The sequence below is a fragment of the Physeter macrocephalus genome, chromosome 6, assembly GCF_002837175.3.
Source record: "Physeter macrocephalus isolate SW-GA chromosome 6, ASM283717v5, whole genome shotgun sequence".
Taxonomy (NCBI): Eukaryota; Metazoa; Chordata; class Mammalia; order Artiodactyla; family Physeteridae; genus Physeter; species Physeter macrocephalus.
The window spans coordinates 92,257,530-92,276,385 of NC_041219.1; the positions used below are offsets into that span (position 1 = coordinate 92,257,530).

Genomic DNA, 18,856 nt, shown 5'->3' on the forward strand with positions numbered 1-18,856 from the left:
GCATTCTTCATGAGACAGTTGTAATTGAAACTACTTACTATGTTTATGTTTCTCATTTTGTTTCTCTGTGTTATAGCAGACACTTGCTACTACTATAACAAATGTTTATTGTTTAAAAAAATTTTTAAACATGTTTGGATTTGTTTCTTTAACTGCTATTGTTAAAACATAATTGCCTAGAAATACTTAGTATGCAGGTTTAATAGGTATTAACATATTTCTGAATTAAATTGAATTAGTAGTGTACTGGAAATTCATTTATTATTAATACTTAAAATAACTTGTTACAGTACATTTAAAATTGAAACCCTTTTTGATCTGAAGTATATTTAGAGCTGTCCAAAAGTTGTCAAAGTCATAATTAAATCTGATTCATTAGTACATTTCATCAGAATACTAATATCTTAAGAGAGTAAATATATTAGTTACCAAAACAGTTAGCAATATTCCTTGAGATTTATTGAATCATGCTACTAATTTAGAACCCTGTAGCTCTTTAGAAGTTACAGACTTTTGGAAAGTTATAGACTCCTTTGGTAATCTGAAGAAAACTATAGACAACTACTATCCAAAGACATACTTAGAGACAAAAGTTTTTAGATTTTAAGGGATTCCTGGAACACTCAGTTCAAGAGCCTACCCATAAAGCCAGTTAATAACTGCAGTAGAGCAAATTTTACTTACAGTTTCTTTTAATTATATCTGAGTCAGCTTTGAGTCTTCCATTTATGGTTATATAGTAAATAGCACATTTTTCCCAAGCATAGTGAAGAAATACCTTTTGCTAGCTTCATTATTGATTCATCTCTTATTCTTGGCTGTGACAATGTCATAGATAGGCATTTTTTCAGAATTACCCAATTCTCTTGGCTCATTCTGAGAGTGCAGTGCTCATCATTGTATGACCTGTGATAGGGTCATACAGTGGGTCTAACAGAGCTGAGGTAGTCCACATGCTTAACTTTTTTCTCAAGGACTTGTGGTAGAGGGATGGTATAGGGATGTAATGCAAAATAATCAAAATAATAATTTGCTTTTGCTCACCAAGTCATACCCTTAATGATTTCTTCCAAGGTAGAAAATCTGTCAGCTATTAGATTTTTACCGTACATTTTTTTGGGAGTCTTTTGGATGTTTTTAGAATTCCTCTCATTCAATCTTATGTTTATGAGGCATATGCCTCATTTCCTGCACTTAGAAAATATCCCATTCAGTGTTACTTCTCCCTTCTAAAGCTGTAAAACTCCTCGTTCTGATGCTTTCTCCCAGTTCCAGGGAAAGGGATTGCAAGAGTGTTTTGTTTCTTGTTAGTGAATCTCCATTGCAGTCATTGGAGTGGCAACTAAGTGGGAGTCCAACTAATAATCATGCTTTCTTTGCTAAAATTTAAAACTCAGTGCATAATACTTTCTATTTGGTGGGCAGTGGATTGAAAATAAATGAGCAAAGTAACAGTTTTCTCTTATTTCATCTCTTTATTGGTGTTTACAGAAAAAAAGTCAAAAGAGAAGATCTATTAAGTGCAAAACTTTATGACTTGAAGATGATATACAGTAAGTGACTTTTTTACTTGCGTGTTCTACCTTTTTTTGTTTCTTACTTTAATGCTTGTGCCAAAGTTCTTGTAAGTAATATTTTGGCTTGGAAAATAGTCATGCACAGAACTCTGCTGAGCTCTGTACACTGTATTCAGTCCTACATAAACTGCTTTCATGGAGTCATTTATACTGTTTCCTGCTCTTTTTGTTTTCATGCTCAGCTGTAAGGAGGGAAGGGGAGAGTGAATGAGTGTGTGTGTGTGTGTGTGTGTGTGTGTGTGTGTGTGTGTGCACATGTATGTTGGGAAGGAAAAGGAGAAAAGGATGTTTTCCAACTACTTGGTTAGCAACCTACATTGTGGTCCTACTCCACTCATTAGTGCAGAAGTCCTTATGGGAACTGAGATGAAATACCTTGTGGGCCAATAACTGTAAGCAGTAACAAGAGAAGCCCGTGACAGTGAGAAGTTAATTCATAGTTCCCAGAGGAAGTTGTGGTTTGGCTTTGAGCCACACTTTTAATTTGAAACTTTATTTGGAAGTAAAGCATTTCTTACATATTTATCTAAATGAGCAGTTAAATATGCCTGTCTCCTGTTGTTGTCTAGTGTATGGTTCTCTAATACAGGAAAGCTTTGCAGCAGGGCCTGAGAAAAAATGGCACTTTAGTGCTTTGTGACTCCTCTTTGGAGCTCTAGTGGTTTATTCTTGTTACAAAGAACAACTTACTATAGGCTAATTGTAAGCAGGGAGAAGTGAGCATTTATTTTCCAGGCCAGGTTATAATTAATTTCTATTTATAGATAGAATTAATGAATTCATTGTTCTTAAAACTAAATGATAATCAACTTCATTTTTTATACATTTGAATACCAAGTTTGGTTATTGTTGTTATTGGCTTTTTTATTTGAATTAACATGATCTCAGGATTATAAATAACCCCAGATTTACAGATTAATGAATGTCTGTCTTTGATAATTTACTGTTAAAGTGCAATTTCACTAAAAGGACTTTATGGTTAGATAAGCATTTTTCTTTTGTTAAAGAACTTTAGGTATCAAAACTTCTTTGTTTTTCTGTGTCATTGCTGTAGAATAGCATCCTTTTTAATGAATAGCCTTTGTTTGGTAATTCTAGGATCTGATATAAAATTTACTGCTAAGGAAGAGTAAATGATGTTATAGATTTTCTCTAGATAATCTGGCCCACTCTCCCTATGATAATCTTAGTTTTAAGACTACTGTAATTTTCTTTAAGTATGTATCTCCTGCCTGGACTTATTTTGAGAGAGAAAAACAGGCAAATCTTAAATCTGTAGTGCTTCAGTATAGTGAAGGCCATTTATAAGACTCTGATTCATTTGGATTTGAGAATTTGTTTTACTATTCAGAATATGAAATACTAAACAAGTTTTCAGGGGACATCGTAAGCCAGTTGAATAGCTAATTTTTTTCCTTCCAATTTATGTATATAAATTATGTATATACATATATAAATTATGCATATAAATATATAAATTATGTGCATAACTTATGTATATTACATATATAAATTATGTATGACATATACAACACTAAGTTTAAAGTGTACAGCATAATGATTTGACTTACATACATCATAAAATGATTACCATGGTAAGTTTAGTGAACATTCATCATCTCATATAGATACAACATTAAAGAAAGAAGAAAAAAAATTTTTTATCCTTGTGATGAAAACTCGTAGGATTTACTCTCTTAATGACTTTCATTTATAACATACAGCAGTGTTAATTATATTTATCATGTTGTACATTACATCCCTAGTACTTATTTATCTTATAACTTGAAGCTTGTACCTTTTTACTTCCTTTATCCAGTTCCTCCTTCCCCCACCACCTGCCTCTGGTAACCACAAATCTGATCTTTTTTTCTATGACTTTGTTTGTATAAGTGATATCATACAGTATTTGTCTTTCTCTGTCTGACTTATTTCACTTAGCATAATTCCCTGTAGGTCCTTGCATGTTGTTGCAAATGGCAGGGCTTTATTCTTTTTCATGGCTGAGTAATAGTCCATTGTGTGGAATATGTGTGTGTGTGTATGTGTGTATCTCACATCTTCTTTATCCATTCATCTATTGGTGGGCACTTAGGTTGCTTCCATATCTTGGTTATTTTAAATAATGCTACAGTAAACATGGAGGTGCATATATCTTTTTGAATGACTGTTTTTGTTTTCTTCAGATAAATACCCAGGGATGGAATTGGTGGATCATATGATACCTCTAGCTTTAATCTTTCTCAAGATTGTTTTGGCTATTCAGTGTCTTCTGTGTTTCCATACAAATTTTGGAATTATTTGTTCTCGTTCTGTGAAAAATGCCATTGGTATTTTGATAGAGATTACATTGAATCTGTAGATTGCCTTGGGTAGTGTGGTCATTTTAACAATATTAATTCTTCCAGTCCAGTGTTAATTATATTTATCATGTTGTACATTACATCCCTAGTACTTATTTATCTTATAACTTGAAGCTTGTACCTTTTTACTTCCTTTATCCAGTTCCTCCTTCCCCCACCACCTGCCTCTGGTAACCACAAATCTGATCTTTTTTTCTATGACTTTGTTTGTATAAGTGATATCATACAGTATTTGTCTTTCTCTGTCTGACTTATTTCACTTAGCATAATTCCCTGTAGGTCCTTGCATGTTGTTGCAAATGGCAGGGCTTTATTCTTTTTCATGGCTGAGTAATAGTCCATTGTGTGGAATATGTGTGTGTGTGTATGTGTGTATCTCACATCTTCTTTATCCATTCATCTATTGGTGGGCACTTAGGTTGCTTCCATATCTTGGTTATTTTAAATAATGCTACAGTAAACATGGAGGTGCATATATCTTTTTGAATGACTGTTTTTGTTTTCTTCAGATAAATACCCAGGGATGGAATTGGTGGATCATATGATACCTCTAGCTTTAATCTTTCTCAAGATTGTTTTGGCTATTCAGTGTCTTCTGTGTTTCCATACAAATTTTGGAATTATTTGTTCTCGTTCTGTGAAAAATGCCATTGGTATTTTGATAGAGATTACATTGAATCTGTAGATTGCCTTGGGTAGTGTGGTCATTTTAACAATATTAATTCTTCCAGTCCATGAACATGATATATCTTTCCATCTGTTTGTGTTGTCTTCAGTTTCTTTCATCAGCGTCTTATAGGTTTCCAAGTACAGATCTTTTACCTCCTTAGTTAGAATTATTCCTAGGTATTTTATTCTTTTTGATGGGATTTTGAATGGAATTGTTTTCTTAATTTCTCTTTCTGATAGTTTGTTGTTAGGGTAGAGAAGTGCAACAGATTTCTGCATATTAATTTTATATCCTGCAACTTTACCAAATTCATTGATGAGTTCTAGTAGATTTTTGGTGGCGCCTTTAGGATTTTTTATGTATAATATCATGTCATCTGCAAACAGTGACAGTTTTCCTTCTTTCTTTCCAATTTGGATGCTGTTTGTTTCTTTTTCTTGTCTGATTGCTGTGACTAGGACTTCCAAAATTACGTTGAATAATAGTAGTGAGAGTGGGCATCTTTGTCTTATTCCTGATCTTAGAGGAAAATTTCACCGTTGAGTGTGATGTTCGCTGTGGGTTTGTCATATATGGCCTTTATTATGTTGAGGTATTGTCCCTCTATACCCACTTTATTGAGTTTTTATCATAAAGGGATGTTGAATTTTTTTAAAAAGATTTTCTGCAGCTATGAGATTATTATATGGTTTTTATTCTTCAATTTGTTAATGAGTATCACATTGATTGATTTGTGGTTATTGAACCATTCTTTCATCCCTGAGATAAATCCCACTTATCATGGCATATATGATCGTTTTACTGTACTTTTGAATTTGGTTTGCCATTATTTTGTTGAATATTTTTGGGTGTATGTTCACCAGTGATATTGGCCTTTAATTTTCTTTTTTTGTAATATCTTTGTCTGGTTTGGTATTAGGGTTGCTGGCTTAGGAAGCATTACTTACTCAGCAGTTTTTTGGAATAGTTTGAGAGGGGTAGATGTTAACTCTTCTCTCAGTGTTTGGTAGAATTCACCTGAGAAGCTGTCTGGTCCTGGACTTTTGTTTGTTGGGAGTTTTTAAATTTTGAATAGGTAATTTTAAATTATAGTTCTTAAAACATATTTCCTGCCAGAAGGTTAACATTATCCAAGGCCTGTAACTTAATGCCATGTCTACTTATGTTAAGATGCCTAAAGTCATTTGTGTGGTTTAGGATAGGCAGAATATTCTTTATACTTATGAGTGGGTTGAACAAGAGTACTAATACCTATCATGTAATTATTAGCAGATGTCTTAACTGAACAAGTCTGGATTGAGTTGAAGGGTATTGGGTACTTACTGATTACCCATTTAGATTTTTTTCTGTGATGTTTCTTTTTACTTATGGCGTTTAATACATCTTACTTAGCCAGTTTTTCTTCCATCATTGAGATAGATTATGTACCTGATGAAATAGCTTACATTTAGTTATCATGTTTAATGAAGATTATTCAGGTGTAAATTCTAAATCCATACTCACCACATACTCAGTATGAGAAGTTCATACTAGGAGAGCAAAAGGGAATTGAGTTGAACTCATTCATTCAACAGACTCTGAAGCAGCTCTGGACTCTTAGGGTTGTAGTAATGCACAAAAGAGACAAAGTGCTTGCTAACAGAGTATCTTTTGTGGACAATAAAGAGATAAATGTATAATATGACAGGTGTTATACGTGCTTCAAAGAAGAATAAAGTAGGGTAAAGGGACAAAGGATGATGACATTCTGGAGGTGATTATATAAGGCATCAGGGAAAGCCTCTTGGTTTAGATTATATTTGAACAGCAATCTAGACTAAATAAGGGATCAAGCCATAAATGTATCTAGAGTGTTGCAGGAGAGGGAAGAGCAAGTGCAAAAGCCTTGAGACAGGAGCAATCATGGTATGTTCAGAGAATAGCACAGAGGTCAGTATGACTAGAACAATTGAGTTACGTAGATGGAGGAGGAAGAGTTAAGCCATTGGCTGGGAGGTCATTTAGGGCCTCCTAAATGGGAAGCATTTTCAGGGATAGTATGGACTGACATATTATTAAAGGATCTCTGGCTGTTAAGGAGAGAATAGTTCATAGGAGGGCAAGGTCCTCATAGGAGGACTGAGAGACTAGTTTGGTGGCTGTATTCCAGGCCACAGATTATGGTGGGTTGGGCCAGGAAGATATTAGTGGAAGTGGTGAGAAGTGGCTCAATTCTGTAAATGTTGTATTTCAGAGGTGAAATTAAAAGGATTATCTGGGCTTCCCTGGTGGCGCAGTAGTTGAGAGTCCGCCTGCCGATGCAGGGGACACGGGTTCGTGCCCCGGTCCGGGAAGATCCCACATGCCGTGGAGCAGCTAGGCCCGTGAGCCATGGCTGCTGAGCCTGCGCGTCCGGAGCCTGTGCTCTGCAACGGGAGAGGCCACAACAGTGAGAGGCCCACGTACCGCAAAAAAAAAATAATAAATTAAAAAAAAAAAAAAAAAAAAGGATTTGCTGATGGATTGGATGTGAGGTAAAGAAGTCAAGGGTGAGACTAAAGTCCTGGCCTGAACAACTGTTAAAATGGAGTTGCCAGTTACTGAGGTGGGGAAGGCTAATAGGATGTTTGGGATGGTATAATAAAGATTTCTCTTTTGGACATATAAGATGCTTACTCTACAACCAAGTAGAGATGCTCTGAAAAAATACGGACTTTTGCATGTCATATGCAAAAGATTTTTTCATATTTAGATTGTTTTAGTGGTGATTGGTTCATGTTGATATGTGAATTAGTGTTTGGTGCTTAAGTCAAATTGATGGTTTCTTCCAGTTATCATTTCTTTCCCCACTCTTGAGTTTGGGCAAAAATGTTAATAAAGACCATGATCAGAAATAAGACTGGAAAGGAAGGTTGAGGCTGTCATAGAGAGTTGAGCAATGAAGCTAAAATTTCTGCATATTATCTTACAAGGAGTAATGTTATGCAAAAAGATACCATTAAAGGTTTTTTTTCACTGAATTACAATGTGGTGAAACCATTTTAGGAAAATTGGTAAAAGTTATTCCAAAAAGATAGGAAGCTAAATACCTGTTAGAAAAATTCTAGAGCTGTCTCTTTTTTATCAGGTTGTGTTTCTTTTTGTCTTTATGACTCATTTAGTATACGCCTTACTTGATCAATTCTGAGAACCCTTTTTTTTTTCCCCATTCTAACATCTCTGAAGTGGGATTTTATCTTATCATTTGTCTCGTATGATCACTATTGACCAAGCAGCTGCATAGTTGTCACTGCCTGTGACTGTATGAACATACAAAGTGCTGTCATTAAATCTGGAGAAAGCAGAAACTTGGGAGAAGATCCATAGATAATCCTGGAATTTTCTTAACCCCTAGACCTCTAACTGAGAGAGAATTGGGGGAAATTCATCAGACACATGTGCCAACATTCCCAAGAAAGTCATAAGTTGGCTAATTCTATTAAATACATACTTAATTGCAAGGCCAATATAAGAGGACAGCACCAATGATTTAGTTCTTGTATGGATTTCCTGAAGAATCACCACTGTTCTTTTTTTTTCTTCCAGTTTTATTGAGATAATAATTGATATATACAGCACTGTTTAAGTTTAAGGTATACAGCATAATATTTTGAGTTACATACATCATGAAATGATTATCACAGTAAGTTTAGTGAACATCATCTCATATAGATACATTAAAGAAATAGAAAAAAATTTGTTTCCTTGTAATGAGAACTCTTAGGATTTATTCTCTCAACAACTTTGATGTATAACATACGGTGGTGTTAATTATATTTATCATGTTGTATGTTACATCCCTAGTACTTATTTATCCTATAACTGGAAGTCTGCCCCTTTTGACTACCTTCATCAATTCCCCCTCCTCTCACCCTTCATCTCTGGTAACCACAAGTCTGAGCTCTTTTTCTATGAGTTTGTTTGATTGTTGTTGTTTTTTTTTTTTTTTTTTTTTTTGCGGTACACGGGCCTCTCACTGTTGTGGTCTCTCCCGTTGCGGAGCACAGGCTCCGGACGCGCAGGCTCAGCGGCCGTGGCTCACGGGCCCAGCCACTCCGCGGCATGTGGGATCTTCCCGGACCGGGGCACGAACCCGCGTCCCCTGCATTGGCAGGCAGACTCTCAACCACTGAGCCACCAGGGAAGCCCTGATTGTTTGTTTTTGAAGTATAATTGACCTACAACACTGTTAGTTCCTGGTACACACATAATGATTTGATATTTCTATACATTTCAAAATGATCACCATGATAAATCCATTTACCATCTGTCACCATACAAAGATATTACATAATTTATTGACTGTATTCTCCACAAATCACCACTGTTCTTGATAGCATAGAGGATGATATCATGTGAAAAATGGTCATCAACAAACTTGGGTTGAAAAGTAATTAGAAAAAGTTGGATTTTGCATGTAAAGAAGTTTTATGAATGCCTTAACCAATTTATTATGCCTATATATTCACTTTTATTAGTCAATTAAAAACTGTACCTAGGTCTATATTAGTTTCCTAGGGCTGCTGTAAAAAATTCATTACAAACTTGGTGGCCAAAACAGCTTGATGGTCAAAAACAGCTCTTTCAGTAATTCCAAAATAAAATTTCTAAGTGATAAGAAATCACTGTGACCCAACTCTGATGCAGAGATTGTGTTCTCCAAATAACATTTCCTACTAAAAGAACCAGGCCTCCTTGAAATCAATGACTGTTTCCAGGTTTGAGATTGTAAATAAATAAGATGTGCCTAGAATATTTTTTTCTTAACAGAAGGCAAGGAAACTTTCAAAGCAGTGCTAGGATTGTAAGAAAAAGTCTCAAGAATCAACTAGGTTGGGCTCCCTTTAGCCAAAAATGGAACCATCTGAGCATGAAGAGGATAATAACTTCAGTAACTGTCAAGGACAGTTACTGAAACCTGTCAGATATGTTTAAGTTCATGAGTTCTTCATGCTACCTTATAAGTAAACAAACACAAATTGGTCTATTTTAGAGGATGCTAGGAAGTTAACTCATTTTTAAAACCAATATATGAAAGGAAAGATACAAGCATCTACCTTGCCTTTTGTATATAAACTGTACATCAAGGTAATTGAACAGGTAGTAAAGGAAAGCTTATTTTTTATAGAAATATTTCTGCAACTAATTGAAGATTATGGAATTCGAATATCAGCATTTTGTAAACTTTAATGAATTAATAGTTCTAGGCAGTGATCAGCAATGGCTGTTAGCATCCCAAGAAACAGCCAAACATTCAACATTTCCTTATGGAAGTAAGTAACTACAAATATGCAGTAGTGTGCCAAAGAAAAGAAAAGAAAAAAAAAAGAAAAAAGAAACCCCCAAAACAAAAACCTGCATCTGATTAAGAAATCTAACTGCTAATTTATAAGACATACAAGAGACAGAGATGCATGTTAAGTGACAAGAAGGAGATGCAATCAACATAATGTAGACCACAGACAAATGACCTGGTTTCTTCTGTCAAAAAGTTCCAAGGAGTTTAAAAGTGGGAGAGGGAACCCGTAGATTAAAAGAGACAAAAGAAAGATTCAACTAGTCACAGTTGGATTATTTGGATCCTTATTGTGACATGTTGTAAAAAGAAAGTAAAATATATATATATAAAACTTTAAGGACAGTTGGGGAAAATTGAACTTCAGGTGTTTGGTATTAAGGAGTTATTGGAGGTTTTTTGTTTGTTTACTTGTAATAATGGTATTAATGTTATTTTTTTCCCCAAAGAACACTTGTATTTTAGAGTTAGTTATTTACTGAAATAGTTGTGCATTAAAATGACATGATTTGTTTCAAAATGACTTGAGAAGGTAGTAGATAAATTAACAGTGGATGTGAATTAATAATTGTGGAGTCGGGGATATGGTTATAATGGAGTTTCATTATGCTATTCGCTCTATTTTGTGTTTGTTTGAAATTTTCTGTAATTAAAAAAAATGTACTATGAGAATTTAATTGGCCATTTTCCCCTGATAGTGGTGCATAAAATAATTCAAGTTCTTACAGTTAACTTCAATGAAATAAAGTTTATTAGCTTGTTTTACGGCTTTTTTTTCTAGTAAGATTTTAAGTTGTGTGAATAGTTGTGTTTTCTGTATGGCATTTTCCAGGGTATCATACAAAGTGGTAATGGTAATTAAGTACTTAGTATTTGATTGTCCTTGGCTGTAGCTACCTGATGATAAAAGGTAACTTATCTATGCTGTAACAGACAGCAAACAGACCTCAGAAAGCTTCAGTAATAAAAAGATGTGTGAAAATAAAAGACAATTTTAGGAAAGTAGTTTTCTCTTGAAGGCAAAGAGACTGAAACAAAGATTAATATAAAAGTAAAATAACTAAATGTTAACAGTTAAATCTGCCCTGTAGGTGTCATTTTTTGTACTTTATGGAATGTTCAAAATCGTTCATAATTATAAACTTTAAAACAATTTTAAAAGGCTGAATATCTTGGCCAAGATCACACAGTTGGAGCAGACAGAATTTGATCCAGTCTTCTGACTCTATGTCTAATGCCTCTTCCCACTGCAGAATAATGCTAAAGTATGATATTATTAATGTTACTCACCTTAAGCCTCTCACTTTGTGGTTGTCTACAAGCTTTATTAACTCAAATTATCGTCTTTTTCTAATGGCTCGATATAAATAGCAGACTGCTCCCTACTTAGCAGACCAATTAACTTTGTAATTAACTATGATTATTTTGTGTTTCCTTTCAGAAATGTAATAGAGAACAGATTTTGTTTTTGTTTTTGTTTTTTTTCAGGCTGAAGTTTATAAATCATAACTATAGGAATAGAACCTTTAGGGGTTTTAACCTTTAATTTTCACATTGAGATTTCTTAGATATCATTTATTAACAAACTGCCTCATTAGAAGACTAAGAGACTCTGTAAAGTTACTTGTAATTGTCTCAAAGTTTAGAGGCAGTAATGAACCTATCATGCAAAAGAGAAGCAACCTTGGACTCTTAAATGTAGGCATTTGATGACTGAGCAAGGAACTAAGATGAAAGTTAAGGTGAAGGTAGAGTTAGTGGGAAGTTGTGCAAATTAAGAACATTTTTATGTTTTTACTTAGTTAGACTGAGCAGGAACCATGGTGCCCAAAGGATAATTTAAATTTATTTTTATGAAATAACTTCTTGAGAAGATATTATGTCTTTTTATGATTGCTTGGCTAGATTTCAGAAGCAATGCGGTTTAGTGTCTTTAATTTTTTCAAGTTTTTCGAAGTGGGAAGGGGCTCTTCTTTGAACATTCGTGTGTGACTTTCTCCCTTAAGTTATTATCTTTATATTATGCAAACTCAAACTAATGTATAGAGTGTATGAAATTATGAAATTCTTTTATCTGGATTAGAAATTATTAGTATAGCATCAGTTAAAACTTCAGCAGGCCTAATAGATATTTTTTTTGGAAGTTGAGCCACTTGGGTTTTGTACTGGTTTTTCTGTTAAATCATCTGTGGCTCTAATAAAATTATATAAACTGTTTAATTTACTTTCTTCGTTTAATGAAGATGGTGTTGCCTCACTGGAGGTATTGTGAAAGATTAGACAGCATACCTTTTGGAGAATTTGTTAAGAAAATATCACTTTCATTCTTCAGTCATACTAAATAACTCAGTTGCCATACTTTTTTTTTTTTTAACATCTTTATTGGAGTATAATTGCTTTACAATGGTGTGTTAGTTTCTGCTTTATGACAAAGTGAATCAGCTATACATATACATATATCCCCTTATCTCCTCCCTCTTGCGTCTCCCTCCCACCCTCCCTACATACTTCTTTTTAAATTTAAACTCCTTTATGTACTTCGCTCTTGGAATGAACATAATAATCTTTGGTTTGGGCTAATAGTTTATAATTGATGTAGTTTATAAAAAGTATCCCCTTTTAAGGCATTTCTTAATGGAGTACTTCCTTAGGTACATGCTAGACCCATTTAATTATGACTCTATTAATTTAGGATCAATTAATCAAACTTTAATTGGGTGCCTGCCAAGTACTAGGCTCTGAGCTCAGAGCCTTTGTTATATGGTTCATATTGTAGAAAAAGATGTTGTCATGAAACATCTTTTGGGATATACTGAATTCAAAAAAATAAGATAAGCTTCCAGTTAAGCATAACAGATTGAGCACCTGTTTAATTCTCTTATCCCTCCTAGAACCCTATGGAAATGACCATAAAGGAATGAAAAGAAAATAAAAATTTAAAGCCAAAAAGATAAGAGAACTAGAGAGAAGGGACAGCAGATAAGAGATGTCCATAAAATAGAAGCTTGAAAATGGTTGTTTGAGGTGAATGGTAAACTGTCTTAGCAGAAAGCTGAAGCCCAAACCTTTCATGGAGAGAGTGGGGTTAAGAATCAAATCAGTTCATGTACCGTAGAACCTTAGTCTTGGGTCTGGGGGCCTCTATTATCTCTGAAAGCAGGTATATGCGGTTGTGCTGAAAAACAGAATTGGTTAAATTTTTTTAAAGGAGCAGTTTATCCTGCAGATTTCTGGCCAGTGTAGGAGAAGGAGTCTATGCAGGCAAAGACTGGAGGCTTACTCTCTAGAATGAGTGGTTGAACCAGATTAAACTATAGCACAAATGGGGGTAGAGGAAACAACAGAGTAAAGAAAAGGAAATTAAGTCAGATGTTGAGACCTCTAGTTCCCTACCCATGATCATTTCCCAAAGCACTTGCAATCTTGCTTGTTCCCAAAGTGGGAGATAGAAGGTAACTTCCAGGATACTGTCTTGCCTAAAAGACTTGGCAATACTGCCATTTGGATGTCTCTGAATGAAATAGCCAGATCTGTGCTTGATCACCTTACAGTGAAAGCCATTGAAAGGCACTGACCACCCATCCACATCATCTTCAATCAGTATTTTAATGTCCTGCAAACAGTCAAGGATCACCAGAGATTTGAAGGTACCTCCAATATAATAGAGATCAATAAAGAGACAAAGGAAAGGAACCTGATAGAAACCCAGTGCTGGGAAACAGGGAACTACTTGAAAATTAATATCCTCAGAGATAAGAGAAGGGATATTTCATCAATGAGACAAGAAAAGACTAAAAAAAAAAAACTTTTGGAAATTAAGAATATTATAGTAGAAGTTTAAAATATTGAACAGAAGTGGAAGATGAGATTAGAAACCTCAGAAAGTGGGACAAAAGTCAAAGAGGTGATAGGGTATTAATTAGTTCATGAGGTTCCAGTACTAAAATTCCAGAAAGGAAAAATAAAAGGGAGAAATTTATCAAGAAAAATACAACAAAAGAAAATTTCCCAGAATAGTAGAGTATGAGTATCCAGATAATTAACCTAATACCTAGTAAATGAGGAAAGAACTACACTAAGTGCTTTATAAAATCCTAGAACTCTGCATATAACAATATTTGAAGAGCTTCTAGAGAGAGAAAATAGACCATGTGTAAAAGAATGTTGTCAACAACAACAGATGGAGCAGTGGAGCACACTCACTGCCTTGAAAATTCTGGGGAAAACAATTACTAACCTAGAAAATTCTTTACACTACCAAACCATCAGTCAAGTGTTAGGGCAAAATAAAGACATTCTCAAATACATAAGAGCTCAAAAATTAATTCTCACACATCCTCTCTCATAATTATACTGGAGGATATGTATGTGTCACTTAATGAGAAAGTAAAGGAACAATGTGAGATTCAGAAAATGAGTTCCTAAAAGGAAAGGAGAAAAAAAATAAGAAAATGAGTTTCGACCCAGGAAAAAAGGGGATCGTGATGATGATAGAGGACAGTCTCAGAATGACGGTTGAACAGCAGCTTTTAGAGAGTTATCAGTTCAGATTGGAGCAAGACAAAAGAAGAGTATTTCCAAGAGAGTGGGGAGCAAACTTGATGGATGAATTGATGTATTTGAGTGTATTAAGAGGAGATGTATACTTTTGTTGTAGAGTTAGCTAAGTTAATGATAGATAGGGCTTCCCTGGTGGCGCAGTGGTTGTGCGTCCGCCTGCCGATGCAGGGGAACCGGGTTCGCGCCCCGGTATGGGAGGATCCCACATGCCGCGGAGCGGCTGGGCCCGTGAGCCATGGCCGCTGAGCCTGCGCGTCCGGAGCCTGTGCTCTGCAACGGGAGAGGCCACAACAGAGGAAGGCCTGCATACCACAAAAAAAAAAAAAAAAAAAAAAGAAGATAGATAATATATTAAAGAAAAAAGAAAACAAAGCAGTCGTTATCCCTAGGAGAAGCAAGAAGTTGTGCAAGAAAAGTAATCATAATTCAGTACATGTTTCAGCTGAGAATGTCTGTATAGTTATAATTATGTAGTATTGCTTATGTCAAATGTTGATATATCAAAAGAACATTAGGGTAGAGGAGCAAAAGTCTTTATCTTCTATAGAAAAAAAATTGGAAAATATCTGAAACCAAAAAATCAAGGTAGAGTAGTATAAGCATGTTATTTAGAAATAAAGAGGTAAATATGAGAGGAAACAGCTAAAGGATTTGATGAGTGCTTTGGTGGAGCTGAAATCAAGTGTGGGGATTGCTGTAGTTTTTTTTAATAAGTCTAGAAATGCTGTTTGACTTCTTAAAGTATGTACATGTATTACTTTGATAAAAATTAAATGAAAAGATGTATCACTGCTGCCCAAAGGATAGATTAGCAGAATGAACTTGTGAAATGGTCTCCAGGAAACCACAGTTTAGACAAATCCACCATTGGAGCTGCTCATAATCACCTGAGAATTACCCAGAAATATGTGAAATAGCTTTTGGACGAGATTTTCATACTTAGCATTGGCCAGAAAACTAACAGTTCTTCCCACAGAGAGCATTTCATCTGTCGTGGCTTCTTGACATAGGCTTCCAAGTGAAGGAATGCTGTGTAAACAGTACGTACTTATTTAGTATTGAGTGAATGAAACCTGAATGAGAACAACTTAGCACCCTTTGGGCATAAAAAATACTGTGTAGCTACAACACAGCAATTCTCGGTCTAGTTGAAGGAAATTGTTATTTCTAAGAATGTGGCTGAGTACCAGTCACACATTTTTATTCCTGGCTTCTTTAACCAGTTGAAAAAATCAGTATCATCTTTTAAATATACATCAAAGGGGAGGAAAATAAGTTCCTGGAACTCAGCCAGCACCCCTCTCCCCAGCATGAAATTTCATTTGTTACAGCAGTTCTGGGTGGGACATGTGTGAAGGATGGATAATAGCATGAAACCATACAGCTGTCGTATAGTAACTTAAAAGGAAATTAGTATGTTATTAAGTAGAAAGTAGGCTGTTACCAACTGGACTGACAGAAGAAACCCAAAATACTTACAATCTTGCAGTGGCAGGAAACGCTTCCCAGTTAGTCAGGTTGATTTATTTTGAGCAAAGTTAGCAGGGCCTTTGTGAGACAAGCTTGACTGGAGATTGAAAGACCAGTTGTTGATTGCACTGTAAACTTTTCCCAGAGTTCTGAGGAGAGAGCAGTGGCAGTACCAGCAGCAGTTTATTGCAGACAAGTGTACTGACAAGTAGAGATGACTAATAACACAGGCTTGATGGTAAAGAAAAACCAAGAGCAGTAATCTATAAAAATGTTAACACAATTTTTGTGGTTAGCAGGAACTCTTTGTCCTTTATCTTCCTTAACCTGGAAGTGTGTATCCATAGAAATAAATTTTCAGATGGGACAGGTAAAACCAAAAAATAAGTCGTAAGCAATACAACCAAAAACATTGCTATAGCAGAAAGCTGTTTTAATCAACACTTCTACTTTTCCTAATTCTATAAAGTTTGAGGAGGAAGGGGGAGCATACTTAATTAAAATTGGTGACTGTGGCCAAATGGTAATTTATGGTTGACAAGGGCTGATGGCCCCATTTCCCCTGGTCACCTTCTACTTGAGGTGAGTTAACAGTACCTGTTGTTTAGGTCATAACTTGAAAGGATATATTAAGTGCATTATTATTACTATTATTATTATTATTTTTTTTTGCGGTACGCGGGCCTCTCACTGTCGCGGCCTCTCCCATTGTGGAGCACAGGCTCCAGATGCACAGGCTCAGCGGCCATGGCTCATGGGCCCAGCCGCTCCGCGGCACGTGGGATCCACCCGGACCGGGGCACGAACCCGTGTCCCCTGCATCGGCAGGCGGAGTCTCAACCACTGCGCCACCAGGGAAGCCCAAGTGCATTATTGATATTAAATAATTTGACTTCTTTTATATGCTTTTTATTATAAGACGGTTTAAGTTTGCACATGGTTCCAGAAAATATTGACTAGAATTTTAATACTTAATGCTCCGAGCATAGCAATTTTACATGCTTCACTAGTTTTCTGTATTGTGGCCTCTTATATTTTCCTTTTGTCTGTGGCTTAACAAGATAAAATTAGCATTTAAAAAAATTATATAAATACAAGTACTGTTATTTTAAATACAACTTTTCTGCACATTTTAACCTTCTCGTCAATACGCCAGTACCAATACTCATTTAAAACCTTTTAAAATAAAAATTAAGGCAAGATCTTTTTGTGTCTTTGTACAGGAAACTCTAAATACAGTGAAATGGGAGGAAAAGAAAATGCAATAATAAAGACAAATAAGGTTTGTTGAAATAAAGAAAAATATTTTTCTTAGATAATAACAGTTTATTATTGTTTTGGCACATAACTCTATGCCTCAGCTATATCAAAATATTTAAATATAACTATTGGGTGGGCCAAAAAGTTCGTTTGGGTTTTTTGGTACGATTTAACAGAAAAACCTAAATGAACTTTTTGGCTAACCCAATATTATCTACCTATTGTGGAAAGATTTTGTTTGCAGTAACACCAACCTCTCATTACTTTTCTAGCCTCAAAGATCAAATCCGTGTACAAATCAGTGCTTCAGAAATTTTTTCTCCAATATCTTCTCTTCTAGTAGTCACACTGGAGAATCTTCTTTTACCTGTACAGCTTACCGGTTAGTATTTTCTGCTTTTAATTTATGCTTTTTATATTTGATATTTTAGTTATTATAGTTAACTTTTGGTAGAAATTTAAACTTGGCTCAACAAACATTATGAAAGCACCTTGTTTTATGTTTTTGTTTCTTTTGGCAAATAAAGGGAAACCTGTTACTTTGTGACCCTCTATTATGCAGTGACTGCCTATTCTAGTGGTCTTCCTTTTCCTTAATAATAAATTAAGTTGTTCTACACAAGGTTTTTATGTGATAGAGAAGTAGGCTAGTTGTTAAATGATGAGGGAAGTACCTAATAAAGCACAACACTTTCAGAGTAGACTCAGTCATCTTTGAATCCTTAGTAACTAGCATTATAGATACTGAGTAGATATTTGTGGAATTTGAAGATTAAGTTGGAGTTTTAAAATCACGTGGAGTTGGTTGAATGAACAAGATAGATTAAGATTGTGATTTAATTTTAGAGGTTGGCAAGGTACCAAAGAAAACAATTACATCCAAGTAGCCTTTTGAAAAACTGAACTGTACCCATTTTTAGTTTCAAAAATAACCATGCCTTCCTTTACTTTCTTCTTTTGTCTTATGCTTAGTTTCAGATGGCAAACTATTGCACCTAGAATTTTGGCTGGAACTGCTTGCTGTAACTTTGGTTCATGGGATAGACGTAGTGTTGCTTTTTTCTCTAAATATAATAAGGATATTAGTCTGAATTGACTTTTTAAAAATTCTGTCACTTAAGATAGAAATTCAAGCGTTATTTTTATGAATCAGATTAGTACAATTTAGATTTATAATATAAAAATTTTAGTTTAGGAATGAGTTCATTTTGAAAGTGTTTAAATAGAAAAAGGTTCTTTTTTTAAAAAATGTGATTTATAATGCTAGGTATAAAAACTTCTGCTATTTATGGTGTAACCCAGTTGTTACTCTGAACTTAGATATTTGGAATTCTGATGAGGGTCTAAAATTTATCTTTTAGTACAGAATTTATAGAAGTCAATGAAATCAGTGCATTGATTAGGCAGAAGAGACAGGAACTGGAATTGTCATGGTTTCCTGATACATTACCTGGAGTTGGAAGGTAAAAAAAAAATTGTTTACTAAAGTGTCTACATGCTAACATGTGCATAAGATATCATTATTAAGGCACAGAGGTATCTTATTGAATAGGTATGTTTCTAAGAAAGTTTTGTTGAATTCAACTTTGGTGTTTCAGATGCCTAATGAAAAGCCCCTATTTAAAGAACCCCTTGAAAAGTA

The 18,856-nt window shown here is 34.9% G+C and overlaps 1 protein-coding gene across 5 annotated transcripts in view; it reads left to right on the forward strand.

Moving 5' to 3' along the window:
- The window catches only part of SCAF11 (SR-related CTD associated factor 11), a 66,959-nt gene that overhangs the window by 39,267 nt on the left and 8,836 nt on the right, over positions 1 to 18,856 (forward strand). For all 5 annotated transcript variants that reach the window (XM_024122827.3, XM_055085660.1, XM_024122824.3 and 2 more), the window contains 4 exons: positions 1,492 to 1,553; positions 17,178 to 17,236; positions 17,487 to 17,596; positions 18,576 to 18,677. In XM_024122827.3, the coding sequence (XP_023978595.1) occupies positions 1,492 to 1,553; positions 17,178 to 17,236; positions 17,487 to 17,596; positions 18,576 to 18,677 (333 nt within the window). The remainder of the gene's footprint in view (positions 1 to 1,491; positions 1,554 to 17,177; positions 17,237 to 17,486; positions 17,597 to 18,575; positions 18,678 to 18,856) is intronic.